The 17,664-nt window shown below is 39.4% G+C and overlaps 1 protein-coding gene across 2 annotated transcripts in view; it reads left to right on the plus strand.

Moving 5' to 3' along the window:
* The window catches only part of INADL (InaD-like (Drosophila)), a 282,818-nt gene that overhangs the window by 29,354 nt on the left and 235,800 nt on the right, over positions 1 to 17,664 (plus strand). For both annotated transcript variants that reach the window (XM_006773216.2, XM_006773215.2), the window contains exons 12-13: positions 4,562 to 4,638; positions 6,929 to 6,985. In XM_006773216.2, coding sequence (XP_006773279.1) covers positions 4,562 to 4,638; positions 6,929 to 6,985 — 134 coding nt within the window. The remainder of the gene's footprint in view (positions 1 to 4,561; positions 4,639 to 6,928; positions 6,986 to 17,664) is intronic.

The raw sequence follows: 17,664 nt of genomic DNA on the forward strand, positions 1-17,664 counted from the left end.
GGGCAATCAGGCCCTGCTGGCCTCTGGTCACTGTCTACAAAGTGATTGATCGGGGCGATTGGCCCCACTCATGTCTGCCTTGGCCTGGCGCCACCCACTCACCTGCTCCACCTCCACTCTCATCGGGGCCCATCAGGGCCAGCAGTGCCTCCACTGCTGCCTGCTGGCAGCACCATGTTGCTGATCCCCGCCATGTTCCACACCGCCCCCTGGTGGTCAGCACACGTCGTAGTGAGAAATCGAACTCCCGGTCAAGGGGACAATTTGCAATTTGCATATTGGGCTTTTATTGTATAGGATCTTTGAGATAATGATGGCTGCTAATTTAACCTATTTTTGCCCACCCCTGCGTAGTTGTTTGTGTATCTATTTGTGTATGTTTTGTAGCACATAATCACATCATCATACTGCTTTGTACTATAAACTCTGGTGTGTAACCATTCTCTCCAGTGACACTAGCTGCTGGCTGGCATTCCTTTTGCTAGCCTGGGCTGTGCATTTAATTTGTACCAATGGATTTATGATTTTCAAAAATCCCGTGTGTAGTTTAAAACCTCATGTAAAGATCATAGGAACTTTTAGCTGGTTATCTTTTTTAACCATTTATTATAAAAATCGCAAACATAGAAAAACTGAAAAATAATATATGAAATATCCACTATTTAGATTCAGCAGCTATCATTTTGTCATATTTGTTTCATGTATGCATGTTTTTTCCCTGAGCCATTTCAGAATGAGTAGTAGACATTATGAGACTTCAGCCCTACACACTTCAAACTATAGATTTACAATGAAGGATATTTTTTTGGTAAACATAAGGTCATTATCACACCAAAGAAAATTTATAGTAATTCCCTAACACCAGATACCCAACACATACTTAAATTTTCCCAATTGCCCCTAAATATATTGTAGCTTCTCTTGTTTCTTCCACCAAACAAATCCCATGAAATCATGAATGGATAATGCGTTGCACTTATTGCATGTGTTACACTTCTTTGGTTTCTTAATCAAGAAGAATCCCCCTCCCCTACTCCTGCTTTGTCAATGACTTTACCTTGTTTTTCTCCTCTCCCTGCCAATTCCTTATTCTTTTCAATACTACCAACATATTTATTTTTTAAGGAATTGATTGGTTATCACACATGAAATTTTAAATAAAGGCGTCATATTTATTAAGTTACCTGAGATGTTTGTAATGAGGTTGTGAAACAGTAGAACAGGGGGGCGGCAAAAGCTCACTTAAATATGGCCTTTAGCTGTTAGTGATTCAAGTGTACAATTCTTGTTTTAGGAACTGTTGTAGAACCATCAAAACCACCAGCCCTCTTTCTAGCTGGAGCAGTGGACACAGAAACTAATTTGGATGTTGAAGATGAGGAAACTGAAGAAAGAATGGATAATCTAAAAAATGACAACATACAAGCCTTAGAAAAACTGGGTAGGCACAAAGCATTCAATTCAAAGCAGTTTGACTTTCTCATTTGTTAATCTTTTTCTCTCTTTTTAGTTAATATAATGTGAGGAGTTTTAAAGGCATTTTGGCTCTATAAAAGTATTTTTAATATCAACAACAATACTTGTGGCGGTTGGGAACCAAGCATATTGTTGTTTATTCGTTGTTTATATTAATTTTGAATGCATTATTATTAGTATGTGATGACTATTTTTAATCTTGTCAGAATTTTAAATTGCTGCATATTTTAGCTTGTATATTAGTGATATAGATATACTAGAGGCCTGGTGCACGAATTCATGCATGGGTGGGTCCTTCTGGGTGGCTTGCGGGGATCGGTTGAAAACTCGCAGTCCAACGCCACCTGCAGCTCTTACCTGCTTTGCGGGGATGGGGTGAAAACCCGCAGTCCAACGCCACCTGCAGCTCTTCCCTGCCACTCCCGCTCATCCCAGCCCCACTGCCCCTGCTGTGGGCATGTGCCCAATCAGTCCTGATCGGGAGAGGCTTATGCCACCACAGCAGCACTTGCCAGCCATGAGCCCTGCATCTGGTGCCCTCCCAAGGGGAGGGGCCTGTGGGATTGGGCCGAAACTGGCTCTCTGACATCCCCTGAGGGGTCCCGGATTGCGAGAGTGTGCAGGCCAGGCTGAGGGACCCACCAGTGCACGATCTGGGCCGGAGAGGGACTGTGGGAGGGCTCCAGGGCATGTCTGTCCCTATCTCGCCCAGTCCTGATCGGCCAGACCCCAGCAGCAAGCTAATCCACTGGTTGGAGTGTCTTCCCCCTAGTGGTCAGTGCGACCGGTTGAGCGGCCTTGGCATGTCATTAGCATATTACACTTTGATTGGTTGAACAGTTGACCAGTCACCAGATGACTGGACACTTAGCATATTAGGCTTTTATTATATAGGATAGCTATTTGTATACATATAGAAGTACTTCCTTTTCACCATAAAAATTAATAATATATACATTTTTTTATGTTTCATCAAATTGCCAGGTAGCTAAATATTTGTCTTTTACTTTTCTTTTTAACTGATAGGCAACTTTGTTCTTTTACTTTGCACTTTGATCCCTCAGCTACTAGAGCTGACTCTGTTCTGCAAGCATATTGAGTAACCGTCCCACACAGTCTCCCACACAAAGTGCTCAGCAAGACCTTGTCAGTTGAATGAAATGGAATACTTAAACCACACATGTTCCAGAGAAATTTTGGCTTTTGGTTTTGATTGTCTTCTCTCAGGAAAGAGCGGCCTGAAGGAAGGAGTAATCCCTCATTCGGGTTAAAATTTTTCCTATGATTTGGAAATTCACCTTGTTGGGGTGTTTTGTTTTTTTTGGTAATCCTCACCTGAGGATATTTTTCCATTTTTTTTAGACAGAGAGAGCAGAAGGGAGGGGGAGAGACATAGAAAGAACCATTGATGTGAGAGAGACACATGGATTGGTTGCCTCCTGCATGCACTCCAACATGCCCTTGACCAGAATCAAACCTGGGCCGACGCTCTATCCCAGCTGTGGGCAAACTATGCCCCGCGGGCCGGATCCAGCCCATTTGAGATGAATAAAACTATTGAAAAAAAAGACCGAACCCTTTTATGTAATGATGTTTACTTTGAATTTATATTAGTTCACCCAAACACTCCATCCATGCTTTTGTTCCAGCCCTTTGATCCAGTTTAAGAACCCATTGTGGCCCTCAAGTCAAAAAGTTTGCCCACCCCTGCTCTATCCACTGAGTCAAACCAGCTAGGGCTCATCTTTTTCTTTTTGAACCAAGTAAATTGTAGTTACTCTTTGCTGTTTAAAATCAAATGAGAGCAAGACCAAAATATTCCAACAGCTATGAAGTTATTAGCCTTCTTTTTTTTTTTTTTGCTGCAGAGGTGAAACATTTTTTCCTTCTTCCCTTTTAGTTTGTTTAGCCGAATAAATAATTAAATGACATTAAGACAGGTTAGCAGGAGAAAATTCCAGGTGGGGGAGCCCCATAAAAATGGGGGGCCCAAGAGCAAAGTGAGGCGTATATGCCATTCTGAGCTAAGGAATGGGATAGGGACCTGGGCTTCAAAGTGGGGGCAGGGGATGGGAGGATAATTCACAGGACCTCAAGAAGGGCAGATGTTTGGAAAATTAGAAGTTTGCCCTGCCATGCAGGTAGGTCTTTCAGATAAAAAAAAAAAGTTGTCTATGGTAATAGCTCTTCTGGGCTAGACTCCTTATGTAAATTCATTTAGGTAGTTAAGGGAGAGGTCAAACTTCTTTCCTGAGTATGTTGAGTTTTTATTACCTTCAGCTCAAAGTAACCTACATGTCAAAATGGCATATTTTGGGGTGATATATTCTGTTCCCCTTTACTGCCATTGAAATAATAATAATTTCTGATCATCGTACTATTTATTTTTTTGATCATTTTGTGTAGCCTAGGATTTATTGAGCTGCTAAAAAGAAATTAACCTCTTTCCTCTGGTACTTAGATTTTGTGTAAAAAAGGCAATATTAATGTCAGGTAAGAAAATCTTAAAGATACAACGAAACCACAAAGACCAAAGTAAAAGCAAAGTTTCTATTACTGTATATTAAATCTCATTGACTCAGTGGTTGAATTAAAACTAAGAGGAAAGTCTGAATGGATTGCGTTGATGTGCCTACTTCATAAGAAAGATAGCTTGATGCGTTTTTACTTTTCCTATGGGTGAGTGGAAGGTACTGCTTTGAAATAATTAATATTTAAATTAAATCCTTGTTTGTCCTGACATATTATATAAAGCAAAACCAGATGCATTTGACTTATAAGCTATAGGATGTTTACTTATAAGCTGTATGTAATTCAAATTTCATTTATACTTCATCACTTCTTCCCTTTACAGTATTCCTTAACAACAAAAGCCCCTTCCTAATTTGGTCATGCCGGTCTTTACATTTTACATTAGTCGTATAGGGTACTTCTGATTTACGTTACCTAGTAGGTCTAAGTTAATGCATTTTTCATTTTACTTATTTCCATTTTATTTACGGAAACTGCTATTATTGAAGAATTAAGTAGCGTACTTGGCTCACAGTAGCTTTAACATCCTTTTTAAATATTTTTTTTAACCCAGAAAGAGCCCCTGACTTTTCAGAAAATGAGCTGAAATCGAGATGGGAAAACATACTGGGCCCCGATTATGAAGTAATGGTATGTTAAAATCTTCAAATAAAAAACATTCATGTCTCATTTCATGTCAAGCCCTTACCATTACAATGTAAAGGAATGGGATAGTCAAAGAGTAGCCAGCCTGTCCTTATTATTTCCTCCTGCCTTTCTTTCCTATTAAATCAATCAACTGATTTCTATTTATTTATTTATTTTTAGCATTTTAAGCTATAAGAACACGTAAGGACTGCACACAAGTTCCAGTTACAATTAGCAGACCCTCAGTTCATGCTGAAACCATTTAGGTCGACAATAGGCGGAAAAATGTTAGGAGAGAGAGGACTTGCCTTTAAATTTATAACCTGTCTCAGCTGCTTAAAAATTGCTGGCATTTTTATGATTGCTTTTATGATCTGTTTGTTTTATTGTACACTGAAAGGGATGTGGATATTAGCCCTATGTTTCACAAAGAATCTTACAGTTTTATGAGAAAAATGAAAGAATGATTATCAAATGTATTTGGGAGAACAGGAAGTAATTTAGGTTAGGTATAAGTTTATAGTGCCAGTGGTCCATTAGACTTCCTTTCACCTGTTATTAGATTCATTGAGTAAGGGATTGATTCCATTTCCCCATTTGAATCCACATGAAAGCAGAAATCTGTGCTTAGAAAAGTCTCTACCGTGTTCACTAAACGCGTTCGTAATAAAATATTCTATTCAATTTCTATTGTCATTAACATTTTCTTACATATGTTTATCATTAGTACTTGTTGGCTGGTTGGAGATTTTTCATTTCTCTTCTCCGTTCAGAATAGGCAGCCCCTATTGTCGGAAATTTTCCAGTGTCATTAAGATGAGTCAAAACAGTTCATACATTCTCTTCTTGCTAATTTTATACTTGCATATCAGTCCTCAGAGACTACTTGCTCCTTTACTTCATAGATTTTGAATGCTATTTTGTCATTAGGCTATCACCTAGGAAATGACTGGGCTATCATCCTTTATGGTTTGATATCCAAAGTAATGTGGTGTATCAGTATTTATAAATGGCCAGTTTTGTGATGAGCTCCTTTTTGTTAAAAGGTTATCCTCCTTACAACTACCCTTCCAGATATCATTTATCACATGGAGAGGTTACAGCGGAGGGGCTAGAAAGAGGGGACAGAATTTAAGGTAGGAAATTTAAAGTGACAGCTTATTCATTAAGAGTTGTAGTTTGTTCCGAAGCATGAAGAGCAGAAAGAAGTCAGGCAAGATGAATGAAGGCATGCATACATGTACTCCAGAGTTTTTCATATTATTTTCTTCCAGCATCTACTTATCTGCAGTACTTTTAAAAGCTTTAGTTGGATCGTTAACTTATCTCCTCCCTCCAGATGCATCATATTTTATTAACAAGTTACAGATGCAAATCATCAGTAAAGTATTTTGCTTGTAAGCCATTCATTTCTGTGGGTGTCCACCATTGGAGCTTTGAACAATAGTTTTAGGCCAGGATTAAAAGCTTTAGGTATTCCATGAGCCTCCCACCAGTCCAGGTCTTCCTTTTTGTGTCCTTGCCAGCCATTTCTCCTAGGGAGATGGTTTGAACTTGCTGGGGAATGTCAGACACATTAGTTTTTCCACACTTGTCTGACTTCACCGATCTTGCAAACTTGGTTTTAAGGCCAGAATTTAAAACTAAACCTGACCAGACTCTTGATTTTGTCAAAAGGGTGAATTTTTTTTATAGCCAACATATATTTGGGTCTTGTTATTATTATTTTTTAAAAAATATATTTAACTGATATTTTACAGAGAGGAAGGGAGAGGGATAAAGAGTTGGAAATATCAATGAAAGAGAAACACCGATCAGCTGTCTCCTGCACACCTTGTACTGGGGGTGTGCCCACAACCGAGGTACACGCCCTTGACCAGAATTGAACCTAGTACCCTTCAGTCCGCAGACCAACGCTCTATCCACCGAGCCAAACCAGTTAGGGCAAGAATGAAATTTTTATGGAGTCAATATAATGGAGGATTATATTAAAATTTTAGGGATCGTGGATTTTAAAAAAATAGAGTATGTATTTGCCCATCACCTTTCGGTTCAACTTTTGAATAACTTAGGGGAAAAGAGAACAACAGAAAAGCAAATATTCTCTGAAATTTACATTATGTGTTACACTTACGGAGTTCAGAAATATAGGAAAGAGATTAGAATGCAGGTCAGGTGCATTCTCTCACACGGAACATAGATTTTACAGATAGATTTTTTTTCCCAGGAAACCTAGGAAGAAAAAAAGTTATGCTTCTACAAATATTGAATATATTTTTTCTTGTAAATTTAGGTTGCTACTTTGGACACACAGATTGCAGATGATGCTGAGTTACAGAAATATTCAAAGGTAAGCATTATTTTTTTTTTAAAGTTACCAGTATTTTGTTGTTGGAAGAACTTTCTCTAAGTTCTTGTCGAAGAAACTAAAGTAGTGCTCTAAACTAAAGTTTCCAGAATTTAGTCTTAGACGTTTTCTGGAAATGTGGTAAGTTCTCACTTATGAAAGGCGATGGTGAGCTATGCTTGGGAAGCACGTGGGGTCCCTGCTACCACTTCCCAGAAACCAAAAACTCAGGTTTGACTGCTGTGCCCACCTTCAAGGTTGTACACAGAGTAACATTGTGCAAAGTGTGTGTAAGCTTTTCAGATTTTATAAGAAGGCCTTTTTAAGGTTTTCTAAAAATCAAGACCACAAATATAGACTTTAAAAAACCCTTCAGGTCCAGATGTTTAAGGACAGAAAAGTGGTTTATCTTCTGAGTACAAGCAATGTTTTTTTCTTGAACTTAAAAAAATTTTATAGTGAGAGCTTTATTTCTAATGGCGAAACGCCAGAAGGTAACTTTTACCGTTTTTAGTATCCTCTCACTACAAATTAATTTTATAGTTCCTGTTCTGGCTAATCAACAGCCAGGGAATTAAAACTTAGAGTAGCCACCTAGGTGGCTTTCTCGGACAGATGATGAGAAAGGTAAGTAAGTTTTCTTGTCAGAATAGTTTCAAAAATTATACTGTAACCCCACATAGGGTATATGAGCCGAGCCCAGCTTAAACTCTGCTGTCGTATGTGTGTGTGACTAGTTGATAAATTGGCTCCAATTCCTGGAGACCCTATGCAGGAGTCCTCAAGCTATGGCCCGCGGGCCACATGCAAATACAAATATTGTATTTGTTCCCATTTTGTTTTTTTTTACTTCAAAATAAGATATGTGCAGTGTGCATTGGAATTTGTTCATAGTTTTTTTTTAAACTATAGTCTGGCCCTCCAGCGGTCTGAGGGACAGTGAACTGGCCCCCTGTTTAAAAAGTTTGAGGACCCCTGCATGGTGTGTGATGTGCTCAATGTCTTGCCCTCGGCAGCCCAACTCAGTTCCTATAGACTCATGCCTCCAGCTTTCTCTTTTAAATATATTTTATTGATTTTTTACAGAGAGTTTTAGAGAGGGATAGAGAGTTAGAAACATCAATGAGAGAAACATTGATCAGCTGTCTCCTGCACACCCCCTCTTGGGGACTGAGCCCGCAACCAAGGTACGTGTCCTTGACTGGAATCAAACCTGGGACCCTTCAGTCCACAGGCTGACGCTCTATCCACTGAGCCAAACCAGTTAGGGCCTTCCAGCTTCTTTTATGGAGCCAATCCATCTCATAGCTGGTCTTCCTCTTTTCCTGCTGCCTTCCCTTTCCCTAGCATTACTGCCTTTTCTAAAGAACCCTGCCTTCTTATGATGCGTCTGAGGTAGGACGGCTTCTGTTTTGTCAGTTTTGCCTCCAGCAGTGGGTTAGGCTTAATTCGCTCTAGGAGCCACTTGTTCATATTTCTGGCTGTCCAGGGTATCTGTAGACTCTCTTCCAACACCATATTTCAAACGAATCAATTATTTTCCTATCTGCCTTCTTCACTGTCCAACTTTCGCATTTGTACATAGTAACTGGGTACACAGGGTGTGGATGATCTTGCCTTGGTCTCTAAGGATACATCTTTCCCAATTCTTCCATGGCTGCCCTTCTGAGTATCAGTTTTCTCTTGATTTCTTGGCTGCAGTCTTCATTTGAATTGATGATTGAATGAAGGCAAGCAAAATCTTGAACAATGTCAATGTCTTTCTTGTCTAGGTTAAAGTTGTGTATTTTTTCTGTGTTCACAGTGTTCAAATGCAATCCTGTTTTGGCACTTTCTGCTTTCACTCTCATCAGAAGTCATTTCAAATCATTGCTTATTCTTGCCAATAAGATGTTGTCACCTGCATATCTTAAGTTATTGATATTTCTTCCACCAATTTTCACTTCTCCTTTCTCCGAGTCTAGCCCAGTTTTTGTTTTTTTTTTGTATCGTATGTTCTGTGTACAGATTATCCAGATGGGGAGATAAAATGCACCCTTATCTGACATCTTTGTCTACAGGAAACCATTCTGTCTCTCCATATTCTGTCCACAGTACAGGTTACACCTCAAGACAATAAGTGCCTAGGCACGCCTATTTCTTTCAGAGCATCCCACCGCTTTTCAAGATTGATGCAACTGAACGGTTTAATGTAGTCTGTGAAACACAGACTAGCCATCTTCTGAAATTCTTTGGAGCACTCTAGTATCCAGTAAATGCTTGCAATTTGGTCACCAGTGCCTCTTCCTTTTCTGACTGCTGCATGACCATCTGGCATTTCTTGTTCCTTAAAGAGTAAAAGCCTTTGCTGCATACCTTGAGCATCTCTGTGCTAGTGGGGGAAATTAAAGTGATGGTCCTAGAATTATTGCACTCCTTGCATCTTCTTTCTTGAGACTAGGATATATATTGAACATTTCCGGTCTGTAGGCCATTGTGTTTTTGTTTTTGTTTTTTAATTTATTGACATGTTCTTTTTAGGATCATGACAGAGTTAGTCTCTGCAGCTTGAAATAATTCTATCGGGTATGCCATCTATTTATTTCATGCTGTCACTTGCAGTATCCAATATGTGTTTTTCATGTCCCATGTGGGTTTTACAAGATGTTATTTCTTCAAATAGTTCTACTATTTCTTTCTTTGAATATTTGTGATGAATACTTCTCTTCCATAATTTTATATTAAATGTACTGTTATTTTTTAGGTTTAAATTTTCAAGGCTGACTCTGGTGAGAGTATTTCTTTTCTTCTAAGATAACCTGCATTTTGAGTTAGTTCCTTGCTGTGCCTGTGTGGGCCCACTGGCCAAGCTTTCCTCAGATGTGAAATAGGAAAGCAACAGGGCACAACTTCTAGTTAATTTAAAAATATTTACAAAATCATCCTTATATTCCATTAGCGTTGTCACTAATTACTAATTCTATCTAAATATATTAAGAAGGATTTAATTCAAATTGAGAGTAAGAAACATAAATAACTCACCAACCTTCAACTGTTATTAATTACTGTAGTATAGTTTACTGATTACATTGTATCTGGAGCCAAACTGCCCAAGTTCAAAGTTAGGCTTATCCACTCACTAGCTTGTAAAATTACCTAAAATGTATGGCTCAGTTTTGTTGTCTGTAAAAGGAGATAGTAATAGTTAGTATCTGCCTCATGGGATCTATAGAAATCAAATATAATGTGCCTAGAGTAGTTGTAAGCACATAATAGTCTGTTTTTCTTATTTAACATGCATATGAATCAGTGATTTTCCCCCTAACATTGTATTTTAATTTACACTAAACTTTTAGATATCAGATATTTTCTATTTAACCATCTTCAAGTTAACTAAATTTCCTCTTCCTAATCTGCTGCTAAAGCCCATCTATTGAGTCCTCACTTTTAGTTATAGTTTTCTATTCTAGAGTTTGTTTTATTTCTTTTTAAATTATAATTCTTTTGTTGGAATTCTCCATTTAAAAAATCTGTATATGCCATCTTTTTTGCCATTTCTTGAAGATATTAATTGACTATCCTATATAATAAAAGGGTAATGTGCAAATTAACCCTAGCAGTGGAACACCCACTGGATCAGTCACCATGAGGTGCACTGACCACCTCTCGGTCCCTTTCCCTGGCTGGCAGGCTCTGATTGCATGATGGCAACCTACGGCAGGGGCGGGGCCGGCGACTGGGCATTAACAGTCGACCTCTCAGTCCCTTCCCCCCGGCCATCAGGCACCAATCACCCAATGGAGAAAGGGTAACTAAGGATGGGTGGTGGTGGTGGGGCGGGGCTGGCTGCAAACAGCTGGGGAAGATGGCCTTAATCACAGGCCAGGCCTAGGGACCGTACCTGTGCACGAATTTCGTGTGCCAGGCCTCTAGTATATATATATATAAAAGCCCAGCAACCGCAACAGCAGAATGACCAGAGAGACTGGTGGTTATGATGCACACTGCAGCAGCCAAAAAAAACTGGCCCCCCCCCCCCCCCGGCCGGCCCCCCCCCAGCCCCCAACCGCCCCCGGCCCCTCCCCTTGGCTGGCCAGGCCCAATGGGCCCCCATTGGTGCGGGCCAGCCGGACTCCACCCATATATGAATTCGTGCCCTGGGCCTCTAGTAGTTTATAAGGACTTTAAATAATTAATTCTGTTATCTGTATCAACTTTAGATGTGTTCCTGCTGTTTGATGTTGTCTCTGGCTGTGGTTGTTTGGCTGTATTTCTCATCATGTTGTAATTTGATTGAATGCCTGACGTTGTGAGGTTCAGGCCTGTCCAGCTTGCCTTTTCTTCTAAGACCTAGGCTTCCAGGTACTCCACATGAGTCTGCCGGTATTTACCAATCCCCTTTCCCGCCTGGTCCTGGTCTCCATTTCTATCTCCTTAGTATTTGGGGCCTCTGAAATCTTTGCTTTGCTCTTCAGTGGTTTCCTGATTAGTTTTTAGCCTACCTCCCCATATAGCAATAGAGCGCAAGAGTTGTCCTTGGTGGAGAACATGGCTTAGCTCAGGCTCAGTTTATCATGCAGTTTAGCTTCAGTCATCTGTCCTCCTGTTTCAAAGCTGTAAAACCCTGTATCATCATATTCTGTAATAAGTTAAAAAAAGGATAATAACTGTACTTTGTGTACATCTTAAAAATATGCCAGTTTTTCTCTAGAAAGAAAGTGTTCTCTCTCATCTTTATTCCCTAGTTCCTGTCACCAGTCTCACTAATTTTATTTTCCCAGATCAACTTCTGTCCACTATACCTATATATTATATGTGCAATATATATTATGTATGTATATATTGTACTCAGTAACTCTAGTATAAAGGTGTAGAAGGGCTTTGAATTCAGCAGACTTTATGAACCACCTGATAGAAACTCAGTACATTCAGCTGTTCATTCATTCATTCATTATTCATTCATTTATACATTTTATCAAATATTTTTAAATATCTCCTCTATGGTCCTCTACTGGTGTTTCAGAAGAGGACACAGCAGAAAAATATCCCTGCCCTGTAGGACTTATATTTTAGTGAGGGAAGATAGAAAATAAGTAAGTTACATAGTATGGGCGATATATGCCATGCAGAATATTAAGGCAGGAAAATGGATAAGGAATTTAGGAGGGCGTGGGTTGGCAATTTTAGAAAGGTTGACCAGGTAAAGCCTCATTAAGAAGGTGACATTTGGGGAAACACTTTAGAAGATGAAATAGCAGGTAATTAAATAAATATATTTAAGATATGACTTAATTAATGTAGCTTAGGAATTATTCAATAAATTGTAATTTTTCCCCAGTTGTATATTTCATGTACTTTTAGTCTGTGACCTTTTAAAGGCTCCTTTTTAAAAGCAATTTTTATAAGCTATTATGAAACATTTAATTGTTAATTGAAATTTTGTTGTGGCAAAATGTGTTTTTTTAATTTAATTTTTTTGGTCTGGAAGAAAAATTACCCACAATTGATTATTTTTTCATATTTAGTTATCTGTAGATGTTTTCATATTTATAGTTGGTATACCCAACATTTTGTGTAATAAATGTATGAGAGAAGGGCTGCACACTTTTTCTACATAACATCATCATATATATTTACTTTTTAATACTGATTTCTTAATTTTAAATGTCCACAAATTATTTATTTATTTTGATGAATGATTTTTAAAAATCCTCTTAATATTAGAAGTTTAGTTTAGTTAATTTAGTTGCTTCTATTTCTCCTTACAATATGTAAAGGAAACTAGCTTATCAAAACCCATTTTACAGATGAGAATACTAAAGTTTGCTCCAAATTGTACAGCTAGATAATAGCAGAGGCAGGTTACAGCTTAGAGCACATTCATTCATTAATTCCTTCCTTCCTGAAATACTTACTGAACTCTGACAGTATCCCACACTTCTACCAACTGGGGAAAACAAAATGGAAAAGTTCCCATAGAGCAGGGGTGGGCAAACTTTTTGACTCGAGGGCCACAATAGGTTCTTAAACTGGACCGGAGGGCCGGAACAAAAGCATGGATGGAGTGTTTGTGTGAACTAATATAAATTCAAAGTAAACATCATTACATAAAAGGGTACAGTTTTTTTTTCCAATAGTTTTATTCATTTCCAACGGGCCAGATCCAGCCCGTGGGCCGTAGTCAGCCCGTGGGCCGTAGTTTGCCCACGGCTGCCATAGAGCTTGGATTCTGGGCTTGGGTAGGGACTTGATAATAAACAAAAATAACTCAGTAAGATGGTTGTATATTGTAAGAGGTGATGCAAAGGAACAAACAGGGGGGACTGAGCACACCTAGGGGTGGAGCACTCTAGAGAGAGCCAGGAAGAGGCTCTTTGGCTGAGGCACAAAGGATGAGAACAGGTGAGTTGGGAAACAGGTGATGAGTAGGAAGGGGCCGGCATGTGGGAGGAATGGAGGTTGTTTCAGAGTGTCTGGGTCAAACTAAGTAGAGAGACAAGTGTTGTCAATTGAGGCAGGTGCTTTAGGGCCTCAAGATCCAAAGTGGTAAGCCTGGGCTTTGTCATCAGTGTCAGGTAACAGCAGTGGAAGGATTTAAGCAGGGTAGTGTCTGGTCTGAGGTCAAAGCTGCAGGTTTTTCCTCTGCCTCATCAACTTTCTGATGAGGAAAACCATGTTTCATGGCTCTCATTGGTGTTCCTAAGGCTCTAGCTGTCTGTAGATGGTCACTCCGGTTACCAGCCCCTAGCCACCACCCTTGAAGGGATTATGGCTCAAGATGCATCTTCATATATTGTGGGCCAGTTGAGTTGTGGGGGAAAAGAGAGGTGAAAGTACTTTACAGTGGCTTGAGCATTAGCTGTACTGCTTCTAGGAAGCTGTTAATCATGACACAAGAATGGTTTTCCCGCATCTGGGGAGACTTGCACTTTTAGGGATGGCTTTGTTGGCAACTGTTTACTATTACGATAATCACAGCATTATGAGGAAGAAGCATTAAAGTTCTTTCCAGTGACCTTTCTGCTGGCCATCAATTGTGATATGCAGTGACCATTAGCAATATCCCCACTGTGGGAAACAAAAATACCAGTTCCTGTTCTCTGGTTTTGACAAGACAGACTGACAAATTTCACTTTATTTCCTTTCTAAATCATATTCTCTGGACTTAGAGAATATGATTTAGGAAGGGCATTAAAGTGTGAGTTTCCTTTTCACTATATATGAGTAAATACAATTTTTTAAAAAATATGTTTTTATTGATTTTACTAGAGAGAGGAAGGGAGAGAGAGATATAGAAACATTGATGAGAGAGAAACATGCTCCCTACTGGAGATCGAGCTCAAAACCCTGGCATGTGCCCTGCCTGGGAATCAGTCCGGTGACCTCTTGTGCATGGGATAATGTTCAACCAACTGAGTCACACCAGCTGGGCAGTAAGTGCAATTTTTAAGGCAGTGGGATGACTGGACCCTCCAGGAGTCCAGGATTAAAATTTTAGATGAGTGAGAAAGACTGATATATAAATCAAGCTCTAATAGATGGCTTGTCTTGCATAATCTGAGTGAACACACCTAACTTTGGAGGTCATTATGCTATGTTTCACCCTTAATTTAAAAGTTGTAGCCTCATTCTTGGGGAGTTTGTTTTTCGTTTGTGGTATATATAGTACCTCTTTCACCCTAATCTCTAAACATAAATGGCTATTTAATATCCTCCTCTCATCAGAACTAATCATAGGGTTCTTTCTGTTCCATTTTATTTTGAGTTCATCATTTTTGGAAGCATTCTCCCCCATCCCACTGACATATCCATTCCTTTCCAGAATTTCCCCTCCTCATCCCCCCCGAAGCAACATCATTCATATTCCCACTTGAGTATTTTGATATCTTGTTGTAGGGTCCTAAAAGTAGAGCTTTTAGCAAAATGAATGAGCTGTGGTTTATTTCATGACAGGTCTTTCCAACTCATGGGTTGAAGGCCTATAGGTTTCTTGATCACATTTGATTTTTATCATCTTAGCACTGACAGTAAATCACACCATGGTCACACGTTCCTTGGATACATTTCCTTGCATCCTTTACTTGTCATATCAGAATCATGACAATCCTGCTGCTCATTAGCCTTGTCAACTTCAATAGGACCCCATGCAAAGCACATTGAATAAGCATCAAAAAGCGTAATAGGCGATGCGTGTGAAGACATCAATCATCTGTCTGTTGCACCCGCTCCTGTCATTTTGGCACTTTCCGCTCTCTCTCTCTAAGAACCAGAATACCGAAGGGGTGGACAACTGAGAGAGGCAGATGAAATGGTTGATTTGTTTAGTTGCTAAATGCAGCTGAGACAGGTAATTAAACAGCCCTGCTCCTGCAGAGAAGCCTGCAGCAATGTAATGGGAAGTCTCAGGAACCCAGCTGTACTCAGATTTAGATTCAGAACTAATATTAGGTAGGCCCCTTTCAGATTGACAGATTTTGTAAACATCATTTCTGGTTTATTTGCTCAGCATGATTAGAGATGGAGCATGTGTGTCTCACTCATGGTTTAAAGTTACTAGGGAGCATGTGGTGATTATAGATACATGCTGGGAATAGCCCAGAAGGGCAGAGACTTGTGTCTGGTGGGCAAGGGATTCCATGGTTAAGCCCCTGCTACTCCTCAGTGCTTCAACCAATTCTTGATGTCAATTATTCCATGGATGTGGGGTCAACCATGTGAATGGAGCAGGGTTGGCAGAGGGCTAGAATAGGAGATTGGAATCAGTTTTCTCCTTAATTCTTTTCTTTTTTATGGGAGACACATCCTGTATGATAAAAGGCAAATATACAAATTGTCCCCTTGGCCAGGAATTTCACCAGGGGCAGGGCTGGCTGGCCAACCTCCCGCATCCCCTCCCGCTGGCCAGCCCAGCCCAATCGGTCTGATCAGGGCAGGCTGGCTGGACGCTACCCATGCAGGAATTCGTGCATTGGGCCTCTAGTTATTAAATAAATAGCAAACATATCTCTCTCTCTCTCTCCAATGTTTTTTTTTTAATTTGTTGCATTTATTTCTATGCAGAAATTGCTACCACTACCTACTCAGTTATTGAAAACATAGCAGTTAATTCTTTTCACTTACAGGGCATCCCCCAGCAGGGTCTTTGTAGAGCTAAAATGTTCTCATCCTTCAAGTCTCACCTTAAATGTGTCCCCGACTCTGTGAAACCTACTCTGACCAACTTTCCATAATGGCCTGCACCAATTACATCCAACGTCTCGACCTCTATTAGTTCCTTCATAGCACTTGTCACAATTAGTAATTATTTATTTTTCACTTGTTTGCTAGTGAGATGTTTGCTTACTTATTTGTTTGCATGCATCTGTTTTCTCTCTTGCTTGTTTATTGTTTGTCTCCACACTAGATGTTAGTTCCATGAGGGTAGAGATTGTTTCTCTCGTTCATCCTGTAATTCCAGCTCATAATTCAAATCCATGCACATAGTTTATATCCTATAAATATATGCTAGATAGCATGCTCAAATGAGATTGTGGATGAATGGTATGCTGGTAAAACCTAGCTCTCAAAAAGGAAAAAAAAGCAGTTTTAATTTATAGCAGTTACCCATACCTGTGGTATAAACAGTGCCACCATGATAGATAGTATTCAAGCTACTCAACTGATGTCACTGAAACCACTGAGTTGGGACGGAATTCACAATTGCATTTCATTGTTTCAGGTTTCTCTGTGGGAGCAGGACTTTTATTACTCATTCCAGCTGCATTTAGCAACTGAACAAATCATCGTTTCATCTTTCTCAATTGTTCACCCCTTCAGTGGTCTCTAAGTTTTTAGAGATTATTTCTACCATACATATATAACAGATAGAAGCATTTCAAGAACATGGATAAAATATGTTAAAAATAATTAGGAAGTGGTAGATTTTGAGTACATTTATTACATTTGAGTATTTTATTACATTTATTTTAGTATTTATTTAATTTCAACTTTATATAATCTAATTTTTAATAATAGGTATATTTAACAACTAGCTTGCAAAATTCCTGAAAGTTGAATAATCTGCTATTAGGAGCAGGCTTCAGCACCCCACCAGAGATGACTTATGTATGGGCAGACCCACTGACCACTCTGCCCTAGTGTTTGGTTCATAAACAGAAGAAGAGAGTTGGCCTAGATGGGTGGGTAAATTGTAATTACAGAAACATTTCTCAGAGAATTTTTATTCACCTTTTACTACTCAAGAAGATGACATTAATGTCTCCTCCTAGCTTGGTATACAGATTTGGTACAATGACTAGACAAGAGAATAAGGTGGCAGCAGTGAGAAATAAAGAAATCAGAAAGAGGGAATAAGAACTATTTCTTAGCTCACATACTCTGAGTCTTTCATTTAGAGTGCTAGACCATCTTATTGCCAGAGGTGGCTGTCGAATGTGAGGTACTTAGTGGTCAAGAGCACTTACTTTTCAGAAAATTAGCTCAAGGCCAACAGTCATTTATGCCTATTTGAAGTCATTGAGGTCTTAGTCAGCTGAACTGCTTGCCACTTCAGATTTGTCTGTCTGTCTGTAGTGGGATGGAAATGAACCCCAGGTGGTGTCTGTCTGAGGCAAGGCCTGTGGAATTCTGGGGTCTCAGAGCAGATGACTAATGGGGGGTGACAAGCTCAGAGGTCACAGAGAATAGGGAATATGAGGGAAAGA

The sequence above is a fragment of the Myotis davidii genome, unplaced genomic scaffold, assembly GCF_000327345.1.
Source record: "Myotis davidii unplaced genomic scaffold, ASM32734v1 scaffold205, whole genome shotgun sequence".
Taxonomy (NCBI): domain Eukaryota; kingdom Metazoa; phylum Chordata; class Mammalia; order Chiroptera; family Vespertilionidae; genus Myotis; species Myotis davidii.